Genomic DNA, 14783 nt, shown 5'->3' on the forward strand with positions numbered 1-14783 from the left:
TTTTAGTAGATAGATAGATTATTGAAAATATACAAATATTTGTTAACACTTTCTATGAAGCCCATATTTATTATGCATTTTATTCTTGGGTGTGTTTACATGTGTGATCAACATACATATTTTCCTGAGAGAGAGTTTCTGATATATTTTAAACTTGTAGCTTTACAAGTGCTTTTCGTAAAATCTAAAAATTGACAATGAATGTGTGTTATTTTGTATTTTGATGTATGTGTAATGTATAAAACTTCCAGCATGTCTTATAACCACTTAAAAATATCTTATGGGTGTTTATAATAAGACATTGCATTTTTCACTTTACTTAAAGCACCTATTATATATATATATATATATATATATATATATATATATATATATATATATATATATATATATATATATATATATATATATATATAATGTATGTATATGTAAATGTATGCATGTATATATTAATAGTACAAATGTATGCAGTATTATGTATTATAAAATTTTATGTTGCTTGTGTTATAATGCATAGGTAAGTATTATAATGTGGTTACAATTATTTATGAGAAGTTATAACATATTATAAGGTGTATTATGAGACATTACTAATACATTATAATGCATTTACTATGCATTATAAATATGGGCTTCATAGAAAGTGTTACCAAATATTTATTTATTTTTTTGGTCCATGATCCTTTCATGCTCTGCAGATGAAAGTATAGTATATCATTCAGGTGTGCAAAAACATGATTAAATAATGACAGAATGTTCATTTTCGGGTGAACAAACCCTTTAACATATAATATATATATATATAGATAGATATAGACAGAGAGAGAGAGAGAGAGAGAGAGAGAGAGAGAGTGTACAGTCTTCTTAATTGTTTAATGGGCCATGCCATCTCAATGTCAGCTGGATGAGGCTAATAGCTGATATAAGGCTAATAATTTAATTTAATTTAATAATTTAATTAATAATTTAATTTAATTAATTTAATTTGACCAATTGTCACACATTATACATACATTTCTGCATATACATGGTGAAATTATTTTTTTCACATATCCCAGCTAAGCTGGGTCAGAGTCAGGTCAGCCATGATAGCCCTGGAGCAGATAGGTTCAAGGGCCTTGCTCAAGGGCCCAACAGTGGTGTCTGCAGTGCTACACTATTAAAAGGATAGCGCGCTGCACAATTTAAATAACGCATACACTGATGTGTAAAGAAGACCTTCAACCGCCTGCACATGTTAACCTTGTTTCAAAGATTGTGTTACCTCCTTCCTGGACACTACTCTCACTCAGGTTGTCTTGCATGATGGTGACAGCTTTTGGGGAGCATGAGCTCTCTGGGGGAGACAGTGTTTCTCTCCCCATGCTCCATTTCTCAGCTGCCGGACAAGCCGATCAATACAGCCTAGCAATGGAGCTTGCAGATGAAACATATCCGCACTAGGTATACAATGATAAATAAAGTCCTGCCTGAGATCTTTAGCTATTGGAAAACATTGTTGCTCTGGTAACATGGAGGGGTCAAAATTCCCAATTATGGTTTGAGACAAGTCTATGCAGATAAGCACACATGAATACACATATAGACACAGACATTATGTAGATATCTTATGTGTAATTTTGTTACCGGTGAAAACATGATGCAATCAGTTCTGCTTGATACATTACATGTCACATAGAAGGCATAGAAGTATTCCATAAGACTCCAGTTGTTAAATCCATGTCTTCAGAAGCGATTTGTTGTGTGTTAAAAACATATAAATGTAAGTCCTTTTTTACTATAAATTCACCTCCCTGCCAAGTAGGTGGTGATATGCACAAAGAATGTGAATCACCAAAACCAAAAGAAGAAGAATGTGAAAGTCGAGATTTACAGTAAAAAAAGGGCTTAAATATTGAATTTTCTTACCCAATTCTAAAAATATATAAGTATTTCTCTCTATATATATTTATATATAAATTTGTCTTTATTAAAAATGACTTGAGTAATTGATGAGAGAATTTTCATTTTGGGTGAACTACCCCTTTAAGTACATTTAACTAGTCTAAATTTCTCATGGCTGTCTAGTGTTATCACTATCTACTTCTGTTAGCTTCTATTTTTTTATTTCAGTTAGTGGTGGAAATCAGGAAATTATATTTTTATTTTGTTTGCTTTAGTTATAGGATATTGTTATGATATGTATATACAGTATGTATCTCATTCAACAAAAATATGTTCTTACATCTCATACAAGCCCTTGTTGGAATATTTTAAGTTGCTGAATTTCAAGTAATGGATACCATTAAACAGTGGCAGCCATGCATTAAGAAAACACAGTTTCACAATGAATAAGGCACCCTATGCCTTTGGGCATCATACATTATGTCGCAGCTAACTAGTAATACCAACTAACATTTTAAAAACATATCCACACACGAAAGCCAGCACTTGAAACAACACTCAAAGCTCAAGCAAGCCAAATTTTAACTGCAGCATGACTGTTTGTGAAATTAATGTCAAAAATCATAATTTTTCATATGAATCTACCAAGGAGGTCTATAATACCTGGAAAAAACGATCTAATAATATTTGCGATTTAAATGTTGCTTGCAATATATTTTATTTCGTCAGGGTACACGGTTATGCTGCACTCCATTCAAGTTGGTTGAGGGATATTCCTACTTGATATCTCCGACCATAAATGCATTCCATTCCCTGATATTTGGAACTGCAACACTCCCGTTAGCTTAGCAGGGGTTTGACTCTCATTAGAGATGTCTCCTAGCAACCCAACTGATAAACAATGCCGCAGTGCTAGCATTGTGCTACAGGTGTACGATTATCAAAAGAGATTTAAATGTTTTATGCGTCTGTTTCTGCAGGCGTTTGTTAAACAAGCTTTAATATCATGTAATGTGAAAACAAACTCATTTATCGATATTACTTAATAAAGTGAATTTTTATCACTTACTTTTTGTATCTCCCTGAGTGTCGATATGTTTGTGTGACATCATGCACCTGCATCTTGGCGAAGTCGGAGTTGAGAATTTCTGCACGAGCCTACAAGTTGTAATTCTGACTTCAAGATGTATTCCATTGCATTTTTCTTAGTAGAAAGTTGTATAATCCGACTTTCTGAGTTGAATGGAACGCAGCACTACTTTTCAAAACTTGATCTGACACTGAATGCTCAAGCAGCATAATTTACACTGATGTTGCTATAACAATGCTAAAAGCACTTACCAATTTACTTGAGGTGAAAATCAGTCCTCCTTTCCCGTTTAATAAATTAAGCAATCACACGGTCATGCAGAACATCTCCTGTTTTTAAATCCATAAAGAGCTCTTTCTCAACGGCGATAGCGGAAGTGATGACAGCCAACTGTTAGCAAGTTCTTACTCTCTTCTCCTTCAAATTACGTCACTTAAAGCGCGATTACGTCACTCAAGACCAGCTAGAAGGCCTTGACCGGGACATATCCTAAAGATTACACCCACAAGAACAAATAAATCAATCTGATTGGCTGATGATCTGACAATCTGACTTTAGTTGCTCATTTATTTGCACTGTTGGGGGATTCTGAAGGAATTATGAAGGCCTGAGGGGGTGGAGCTCAAACTCACGCGCTGCTTTGGGCATGTGATTTGTGAAACAGTTGTCACACTTTGTTTGTAGCATCAAGGAATAAATTCTGACTGGATAAACTTAAAAATTGTCTCTATTTGTTTGTAGATTAATTAAGTGTGGAAAGCAATTAAAAATACATAGGCAAAAAGGTGATTGAAAATGAAAGAATGAAAAATATGTATTTATTTGGTATGTTAGGCCAGCAGAGAAGGCTTTGCTGGCCCTGAGAATTTGCCACTGCCATTAAATGAATACTAAAAGTGTGTTTGTGCATTTATGTATCTTGCAGGTTCTACTCCTCTCCATACAGCATCTCCACAAACCGTATGATCGCCCAGACGTCAATCACTCCATTCATTGCAGCCTCTCCAGTCTCCACATATCAGGTAAGATCACAGCATATGAACACAATGTTCAGAAAGAACATGCTGTTGGCAAACACACACGTTTACTTATCTAAATATGGACATCCAATAGACAGCTATTGTTTTATATAAAGCTTATTATGGATATCCAATAGACAGCTATTGTTTTATATAAAGCTTATTATAATTACTTTAGACTAAACCTTCCATAAAAACTTGCATTTTAGAATAATACAAAAACATAAAACATAATTTTTGACCTTAATCATGTTTGAGGGCATCCTGGGATGTCCTAAAAGTGAGTTTTTGACAGATTTAGCTTTTGAGGGCATTTTTGTCCCCAAAGTATAGCTAAGTTACAGGTGAAGTGTGTAATTTCTGTGTTTCTAATGTCACCAAACGAAATTGCAAAAAAAACAAAGGATTCTGTTCAAACAGGTTTCCTTAACACTCCCCTCATCTTCCATTGGTCAGCAGACAGGGCTGGACTAGGAAGAGAAATGGCCCGGCATTTTACATGGCAACTGGTCATGGGGGTTGTGCATATCGTGGTGTCGTTTTGTGGTCCGTTCTGCATAACGCAGCGGCTCATTTTAGCTTATATATAATATATAGCCATTCGGCACCTTTCGCGGCCGACCCACCAGCCCGCTCGGTTCTCCCGATGGCCAGTCTGATCGACCCCAAAGTGCACTGGCCCACCGGGAAAATGTACGGTATGCCAGATTACCAGTCCAGCCCTATCGGCACATAGTCCTGCCCCAAAAATATGCCATTGGTTGAGCCAGTGTTGCTATGTACAAACAGAGCAATATTTTGACTTCACCACAGAGCCACAGTGTTTACAATTTTTGGGGAAATCTACATGAAAATGGCTTACTTGTAGGCTCTCTGCATATAAGTTGAGATAGGAGAAAATATTTAAAGGAACAATTCACCTTAAAATTAAAATTCTCTCATCATTTACTCACCCTCATGCCATCCCAGATGTGTATGACTTCTGCAGAATGCAAACGAAGATTTTTAGAAGAATATTAAAGCCATGTAGGTCCATACAATGCAAGTGAATGGGTGCCAAAATGTTTATGCTCCAAAAAGCAAAGTAATCCATTAGACTCCAGTTGTTATATCTATGTCTTTAGAAGTGATATTAGAGGTATGGGTGAGAAAGAGAACAATATTTGAGAAAACACAAGAAGAAGAAAAAAAGTTAAAGTGAAAGTTAAAGTGGAGATTGACTGAGCAGGGAGGAGAATTTATAGTAAAAATGTATTTAAATATTGATCTGTTTCTCTCCCACACCTATCAAATCGCTTCTGAAGACACTGGAGTCATATGGATTACTTTTATACAGACCTATGGGATTTTTGGAGCTTCAAAATTTTGGCACCCATTCCCTTCTATTGAATAGACCAAAAGAGCTGAGAAATACTTCTAAAAATCTTCATGTGTGTTCTGCTGAAGAATGAAAGCCATACACATCTGGGATGCCATGAGGGTGAGTAAATGATAGTTTGAGAAGTGAACTGTTCCTTTAACACAGAAAGAACACACATTTCACCTTTAACCCACACACACACAAACCTAAATGCCTAAAACACACAACTAATTCCTTTCACACATATATAAGGGGCACCCTTGGTAGTATAGCATATGTTTCATCTCTCTTTATGTTTGCTGTTTTGTTAGGAAAGCTTATTAATGCTCTTCTCCAGCCCTGCAGTCAGAGTGAGCTAACAGTGACTATGAGCATCCTTAATTGATTTGGCTTAAGCTAAACTAAACAAAACATCGCTGAGCTTAGAGAATAGCTAAGCCCTTTAGATCCTGTACCTACCGTCCTCACGAGAACCTCATGCACAAAAACACACACGCACACAAGCACGATCACACATACAGTATATAAACTACCAGAGCGGTGCTAGTCCTAGTTTAAGCTCTAGCTGCACGTTTATTGTGATAAATTTCACATGCCAGCAAGGTTATCTCTTAATCAAATTTAGCGATATCATGTGCAAAGCGCCCTGCTGCCTGGCAAATAAATTTTAAATTGCAAACTGCAGTGAACCTACGAAAACGAGTTCAAACCCGAGCTGACAGGAAATCAATGTGGTGCTACCTTTATTTCTCCCCTAGAACTTTGAGCGAATGGAACGAGAGACAACTGTTTCCCTCTCTGGTAAAAGGAAAGAGAGAGAGAGAGAGAGAGAGGGCACATGAATCTTTTAACAGTTGGAGAGAGAGAGAGAGAGAGAGAGAGAGAGAGAGAGAGAGAGGCACATGAATCTTATAACAGTTGGAGAGAGAGAGAGCAAGAGAGATAGAGATTGAGAGAGAGAGAGAGAGAGAGAGAGAAGGCGTGTGCTTGCACATCTTAGCAGACTTAGTGTGTTTAGAGAGAGAGAGAGAGACACCTCAGGCAGATCACAGTGATGAACAAATCCCAAAGGTTTTTCTTCCTAGAACAACATAAAATGACACAGAATATAAATTTGGACACCTACAACCACTAAAGCACACCTTCACAATGAGAGCTTAAAGGAGCACTTAGTCATTTTTTTTATATGTAATCTTGGACTTACACTGACACCTAGGGGCATGGAGGCAGGATCATTCAAACACAATAGTTTTCAATTACCGATGCCATTGTAGAAATGCACTATTCAGTCAGTCATGATTACTTTAACTAATGAGTGAAAGTGTCCTATATCAGGACAGTTACTGAGATTAAGAGAGTAGTATATGGCTATTCATGTGATCCTAACATGGCAGCTTAATCGCATGTATGTGCAAAATTACTGTTAATTTCATTAAGAGTAAAATATTTTTTAATGAGGACCAATTACTGAATGCACATTTTAAAAACAATATGTACACTAGGGTCCAAACATCTGAGATAAATAATATTATCAGCAAAATACTTTTAAGACAAAAAAAATGTACACGTATTTCAGAATTTCGTAGTATTTGTTATGTTGCACTTTTTCTTTAATAATAGTACGAATTCAAGCTGGCATGACTCCAACAAAAAGGAAAAAATATCTAAATGTTAACTCCTACAACTAGTGAGAATGCTTCAATTTAGCATTTTCAGAAATGTTCATTACAAATTAGAATAACAGCGTAATAATTTTAGGAAATAAAAGAAATGTCTACATGAATTTCAGAATGTATTTGTGTTTGATATATATAACCCTTTGCTTTAATAATTGCATGAACATTTATAACATTTACTTACACAAATTCCTCTATTTTGCATTTTCAAAAATGTTCATTGTATATTATATTGTCAGCATAATAATGTTACAAAAATTCTTAGTACTTGTTATGTCACCCTTATACTGTAATAACAGCAATAATTTGATTCGGCATTAATTAAAAAAGGACAATGAATATCAATTTTATCAACTTCAAGTAGTGAAAATGTGTCTATTTTGCATATTATATTATCAGCATAATAATTTAAGGGGAAATAAAAAACAAAGAACAATTTAGATTCATTTCAGAATGTATTAGTATTTGTCATGTCACCCTTTGCTATAATAATAATAATAATAATAATAATAAAAACATGAATTCTAGCTGGAATGAATTACACAAAAAGGGCAATAAAAGCACATTTAAACACATATAACTAGTGATAATGCTTCTATCATTTTTTTTATTCCATTACAAATGATATTATCAGCATAATAATTTTCTTTTAAAAATAATAAGAAAAATCTACATTAATTTTACAATGTTTAAAATTAGTTCTCACCGTTTTGCTTTAATAATAGAATTTGAGCTGGCATGAACTCCACAAAAAGTCGAATAACACAAATGATATTATCAGAATAACAATTAAAATATGATAGTGCTGGATCATAAACATGTCATCATTTTACATAACCTTTTTCATTTCAATTAAAAAAAAATAACACTTTACAATAAGGTTCCATTTATTAACATTAGATAATGTTTTACGTGTCATGAACAAAAAATTAACAATATACGTTTTACAGCATTTATTAATTTTAGTTAATGTTAGTTAATAAAAATACACTTGTTCATTGTTAGGTCATGTTAGTTCATAGTGCGTTAACTAATGTTAACATATACAACTTTTGATTTTAAAAATGAATTAGTATATGCTGAAACTAATTTTAACCAAGATTAGTAAATGCTGTAAAAGTATTGTTTATTTTTAGTTCAAGTTAACCTAAGGTTGTTAACAAATGTTAAACCTACAGCTTTCCCTACTAATAAACATCTTGAATCAGATTCAGCTGGTGTGCTGGTTTTAGCTGGTGTCCCAGCCTTATCAGAATGGTCTGTTTGCTGGTTTTAGATAGGTATTCTGCACTTGGCTTGTAGACCAGCTGGCCGACCAGGTAAACTAGCTGACCACCAGATTTACCAGGGTGGGAGACCAGCTGGACCATCTTAAACCTGCTAAGACCCACAAAACATCATAAACTGGTTTAATACATTTGAAAATATCCCAGGTATTAAATGTGGTCTCCACTGTATACTATATCTATGCCCTCAGACTGGAAGTGGACACATATTTTCCATTCATGTGGTATGAAAACAATGCTTAAGCATATTGTGTCTTAAACAGAATAATTGATGTGAGAGATATTTGTGTTGATAATTACAATGGCAGTGAAATGAAAGGAAAGATTTTTTGGGGCAAAGCCGTCCTTAGATGATGAAATTGCTGCCGCAGCACAGTAATTACGAGGCAATATCGCTGTCTGTAGAATGCGGATCCCTGTGTAATTATCGCACTGTATTACTCGCTCATGCCTCGGCTCTTCTGTGGGAATCGGGGCTTCAAGGCAGTGGGTGGAGAGGCATAGGAGTGAGGTGAGGAGTGAAATTAAGAAATGCTGGTTTCCACCCACAGGTCCAGAGTACGTCGTGGATGCCTCACCAACAGTACGTTATGCAACCTACGGTAAGTGCCGCTTACCGTGATACAAAGCTACCTTATGGCTTAAGAAGACTTGTAATATATCCTTTTAAACTACATTCATGAAACGTTTACAGTGCTTTTTTGTCATTTCACATTTTTGTTATTTGTCTTCCATTGGGGTGTAACGATTCACTCATCTCATGATTCGGTTCACAAAACTAAACTCACTGTTGGGTTGGTTTCACAAAGGTAAAAACATTTTTTATACATATTATTACTTTAAACTCATATGCAAAACAGTTCCTTTCCTTTAAAATGTAGCTAAAAGTACTGTTCTTAAAAGTGTTAAATGAGCCATCAGAAATGTACTCTCTACTCAATATAAAAATGAGCCCAGAACAGGGCAATGGTGACACCAAATGGAAATATTAGCAAGTAATTCTGCTTACTGAAAATTTTGAATTATGTTAAATATGCTGCTGAAACACTGTCACTGATTACATATGTTAAAAAAAAATGTTTTATTAAAATGGCATTTTACTAACATAATATTGTCTCTGATTATTTCTAAATAAATCTTTTCAAAAATACATATTCAATAGCAGTGCATGCCTATCCAGTTAAATAATCATGTACTGATGACTTCAAATCAGACATGACATTTGCCATTGGGATTATATTCCCCTAGAGCATTATTATACATAATACTCTGCATTATATTTAGTAGATGAATATAGCACTATTATTAAACTTCTGCAAGCGTTAATGTTCTCTCGCGTAGTTAGAGCAGATCACTATTACGCTTCAAATGGACAATTTGATCCCTTGCGCAGAATAGGTGCGTCTCTCTCCCGCTACTGGTTTCAGTTTCAGAAACTTTCCGCAGTTTCAGCCGAACTCATCGCTCATGACCTGGCTGCTAGTGCACAATTTCATTGAGTGAAATGAAGCAATTTCCATTTGTATTCCAATTGTTACATAGGGGAACACAGAGGACATTGAGCATATTCAATAGAACCAACCTAAAATAATAAAAAAAAAAAGTGCCATATCCACAATGTGCATCGTCATATTTTCAATGTCGTGCCATGATAAATGGTTACACCCCTAGTGTTCCACAGAAGAAAGCAAGTCATACAAGTTTGAATCAGCATGAGGGTGAGTAAATGTTGACAGAATTTTCATTTTAGGGTGAACTGTTCCTTGATCTGCACTTATATAGCGCTTTTTTAACCTTAACGGTATTCAAAGCACTTTACACTGTGACTCGTTCACCCATTCACACACACAGTCACACACCAATGGCGGCAGAGCTGCCATGCAAGGTGCTAGCCTGCCATTGGGAGCAACTTGGGGTTCAGTGTCTTGCCCAAGGACACTTCGGCATGTGGAGTCGTGTTGGCCAGGAATCGAACCACCAACTCTGCGATTAGTGGCCAACCCGCTCTACCACCTGAGCCCTATCAACACAAATTTGTATACCTGAAGAGACTGTCTTTTTTTCTGTGTGTCTCACTCTATGAATAAACACACATAAACCTCTCCATGTGTTTTGTTCCCCGAAGTCTTATATTAAGAAGGTAACCCTGTTGGCCAAGGTCTGGTGCTCTGCCCACTGTCTGCCTGGCTCCTTAACTTAACTTGGATTTACTGTGAGCCAAGGGTCTGTATTCCTCCCTGGAGATGGACAAAGGAAGTCTGGGATCAGAACTTTTTCTTTGGCAGAACCTGAAAAAAATGGCTTCATGCAATCCTGAAGCAACTCAAGAAGTTTAGGGAGAGGAGGCATCATTTAAAATGTCTTTGAAAGGGATTGTTAACCCCCAAATTTTATTCTTTCATCATTTAATCACCCTCATATTGTTCCAAACTTATAAGACTTTCTATGTAGTGTGTATTGCAATATGAGTTTCTCAGACACTGTAAACTTTGAATGTGTAATCTAAGTAAATTTTGTCAAATTTTAGGAGTACATTTGTGTAATACACATGAACTAAAATCCACAAACCTCTAATTTTCATTCTATTTAAACAAAACAGAATAACGAAAAGACTTTGTGGAATTTTGTAGAATTGCAATTTAGTGAATTCCTCTTCATGTCAATTCAATATCCTACAGTGCATGGCCAATTCAATTCAAACTCATGAACTGAAAGAGCCAATTCTTAAATTCTGAATGTTGCCTAGCCCTAAGAGGAAATGGGATAAGGAAAAGGGGGGCAGATGTCTGTCTGACTAGATAATGATATTTCAGACTGTGTGTGTGTAGTCGAATGGGAGGTTTGATGATGATGATTATGTTGTGTAAATGTGTTTGTAACCGAATCTCTATATCTAATGATCTGGCATCCCATCAAATAAGACCTCAGCTGCCTGGGAAAGGCAGTGGGAGTCTGTGAGCTGATCTCTGCCTAATTTGAAAATCCTGGAAAGAAAACAAAGACAGGAGAAATCATGTTTTTTTTTCTTCTTTTTGTGGATCCTATGAAGAGAGAATGCATGCAATTAAAAGTGGCTGAGAAAGGGAAGCATTATTATTGGAGAACGGTGCTGCATTTGGCACCTTGTTACCGTGGAGACACGTGACCATAGCGACCGGAGCTGGCGTTAAGGGTTTAAGCAGATCAGCAGACAATGGAAACACTCTGAGCTCTTTTTCTGCTGTGTGTGTGTGTGTGTGTGTGTGTGTGTGTGTGTGTGTGTGTGTGTGTGTGTGTGTGTGTGTGTGTGTGTGTGTGTTTAGTATACATCAGTATCTTAAGTGCACCTGCTGTTGTGACCTGCTGATTATGTTGGGCATACAGCTGAGATAGGCATTACTATCCAAACCAGAAGACAGTTTTGTGTGGGTGTATTTACTGGCCGGCACCCATATACAACGATCAGCCTCAACATTAAAACCACCTGCCTAATATTGTGTAGGTCCCTCTTGTGCCACCAAAACAGCATCAACCCACATTTGAGATGCTATTCTTCTCACCACAATTGTACAGAGCGGTTATTTGAGTTACGGTAGACTTTGTCAGTTTGAACCAGTCAGGCCATTCACTGTTGACCTCTCTCATCAACCAGGCATTTCCGTCCAAATTGAACTGCCACTCACTGGATCATTTTTTGTTTTTGGCACCATTCTGAGTAAATTCTAGAGACTGTTGTGCATGAAAATCCCAGGAGATCAGCAGTTACAGAAATACTCAAACCAGCCCAAATTGTACAATAAGTTTTCCTCTACACTATTATGGCCCCTTCACACTATGCTCATTTTTGCTTCCATCTTCACAGTTTTTTTGTTGTTTTCTTATGTAAACATGGCTAGACAGACATCTTTAACCGTCACTGTTTTTTTCAGTATCTTTCGCAGGAGTGCCACATTTTTCAGAAAAATAACTTCTACTGTTAAAAACATGTTTCGAGACACGTTCTGCTCTATTTGTGGTGCTGCGTCAAGCTTTTTGTAGCACAAGGACATGTGCAGTCTTTACAGCCCCTTACGGTATGCAAACAATTGTCTCATCTATTTCAATTTCCTCTTAGGAGTAGAAACATCTGAGGCAAAGTTCATACTTAAATGAAACATGGCAGAGAACTCCATTAAATCTCCTGAGATATGAAAAACAACCTCTGAGCAATCAAACTGCTAAACGACCTTCTTAGATCTGCATGAAAATCCATCTCATGTTTTATGATAGTTGATGCTTGTCTAGCTGGTGGACCTCATAGCCATGCTGTTAAACAGCACAATTTCAATATGAAGCATGTCTAGCAGTATGATCTTTTAGTGAAGCTGGTTGAACAAAGACGCCTTGCTTTATGTTCAAGGTTAAATAAAAATTAAGCTCAAATGACAGCACTTGTGGCATCATTTTGATTGCCACAATATATCATCACTATCCGTCTCTTGTTCATTTTGAAAACAGCAAAAAAAAACATTGTTACTGTAAGGCACTTGCAATGGAAGCGAATTGGACCAGTCCATAAACATAAAAAAACACAGAGTTTCAAAAGCATAGTCATAAACTTTGTGTTAACATGATTTTAGTGTGATAAAATCTTGAATTTACAAGCGTTACTGCGTTTCCTGGAATAATAGGTTTACCAGCGTTACGTTGTCATGACTATGAAGTTGTAATATTGGGTAAAACTTCACACAGATAAGGGTAGTAAGCAATTTTAGCACACTAAAATCATGTTAACATGTAGCAATGTTTCTTGAGATAAGGGACAAAAATTTTAAGTTTTAATTTTTTTAATACTAAATTAATTTGAAATGGATATATATTTATAGACAAAGGTTCAATAAAAAGTTAAGTGATAAAATACATTCTAAAAAAAAAAACGTTACTCCCTAATGGATGAAGCGAGGAGTTGTGTCGATGTAGTGACACTAGTGGTCGCTCTTGGGAGCCCCAAACACCTCTGATCTTTGAGAAAAGGCCAATGGGAATTGGTGAGTGGAATTTTCATGCAACTCCCCCAGACATACTGGTATAAAAGGAGCTGGCTCGCAACCACGAGACAGGGTCTTGTCCATTTCAGCGGGTTGTACCGTGTTGTGGCAATAGGGACAAAATGTCTCGTTATAATGTCAGCTCTACAAACACGGTGACCAGTGGCAGAGGGAGCTCTGCCCAAAGGAGATGCGGATTTACCAACAGGGAAACCGTACCACGGAAAATACATCACAAGGGGTTACCACAGGTAACCAGAACATGTGGAGCACTTACCCCAGTACAGGGTATCCTAGCACACGTACTGTTCCGGCTACAAATTCCTGCGGCAAATTCGCCTAGGGAGGGAGGAAAGACATCCAGGGTTCGACGTCTCATGAACTCACATGGGGGAAAAAAGTGCACGTCTTCGCTGTATGCAAGAGGTACACCTGGCCAGCTGCCGCGCATACTTACCTGTTCGTTTGATGGCCAGGCTCCATGCCCATCTCGGGACTTTAGTCTGAAGCCAGTGCTGGAGTGGTCTTATATGCATAAACCCGTGACTGCCGCAGAGTACACCATATGCCCCAGGAGCCTCTGAAACTGTTTCAGTGAGACCACTGTTCTCTGCCTGAACAACTTCAGCCTGCTCAGCATCAACTGTGCACGCTCGTGATAATGACTGCCTTAAACTCCGGCTCTGTGACCCAGGAAGTGAGGAAACCGGTCTTTTAAAAAAAAAATAAATGTGGGTACCGCAGCCCCTTGGGCGTTTGGCGAAAACAAAACAAAAGGGACCACAGGATTCTCCTCCTGGCCCTCCACCGGGGGACAGAGTGGTCTCGACACCAGCCCCAGTTTTCCAGCGGGCCTCTTCCTCCCTGGGTCGTCCACATCAGGGGCACTTGGGGGCCTTCTTGGGGCTCTTAGCGCCGGACTGTGAGACGGGGGTGTCAGCTTCCTTTGGTTGGCTTGTGCTGCGGCGGAGCCACCTGAGTTGCAGCCGCAGGGGGACACACTCAGTGGCAAGCAGAAGTGGTGCGGAACCTTGAACTGTGCCGGGGCAGGATGTGTTGAATGGCCTCCATCTGCTTCTTCACTGCTGTGAACTGCTGGGAAAAGTCCTCAACGGTGTCGCCAAATAGGCCGATCTGGGAAATGGGATCGGAAATGGCATCGAGGAAGCGGACCTTGCATCCTTCATCTCGACCATATTCAGCCATAGGTGGTGCTCCTGGACCACCAAGGTGGACATCACCTGCCCGAGTGCCCGTGCCGTAACCTTTGTTGTCCAGAGGGCAAGATAGGTCGCTGAGTGCAACTACTGCCTCACTTTGGGGTTAGGACTACCCACGTGCAGCTCTTTCAATGCCTTGGCCTGGTGTATTTGCGGGAGTGCCATGGTATGCAGGGCGGAGGCGGCCTGTCCAGTGGCACTGTAAGCTTTGGCCGCCAGAGACAACTTAGACTTACAGGCCC

General features: G+C 37.8%; 1 protein-coding gene across 3 annotated transcripts in view; it reads left to right on the forward strand.

Annotated features, from left to right (window-relative positions):
* Window positions 1–14783, forward strand: part of rbms3 (RNA binding motif, single stranded interacting protein) — a 233536-nt gene that overhangs the window by 202921 nt on the left and 15832 nt on the right. For all 3 annotated transcript variants that reach the window (XM_052144710.1, XM_052144708.1, XM_052144709.1), the window contains exons 9-10: window positions 3900–3996; window positions 8867–8917. In XM_052144710.1, coding sequence (XP_052000670.1) covers window positions 3900–3996; window positions 8867–8917 — 148 coding nt within the window. The remainder of the gene's footprint in view (window positions 1–3899; window positions 3997–8866; window positions 8918–14783) is intronic.

Source organism: Xyrauchen texanus, chromosome 15, assembly GCF_025860055.1.
Source record: "Xyrauchen texanus isolate HMW12.3.18 chromosome 15, RBS_HiC_50CHRs, whole genome shotgun sequence".
NCBI classification, from domain to species: domain Eukaryota; kingdom Metazoa; phylum Chordata; class Actinopteri; order Cypriniformes; family Catostomidae; genus Xyrauchen; species Xyrauchen texanus.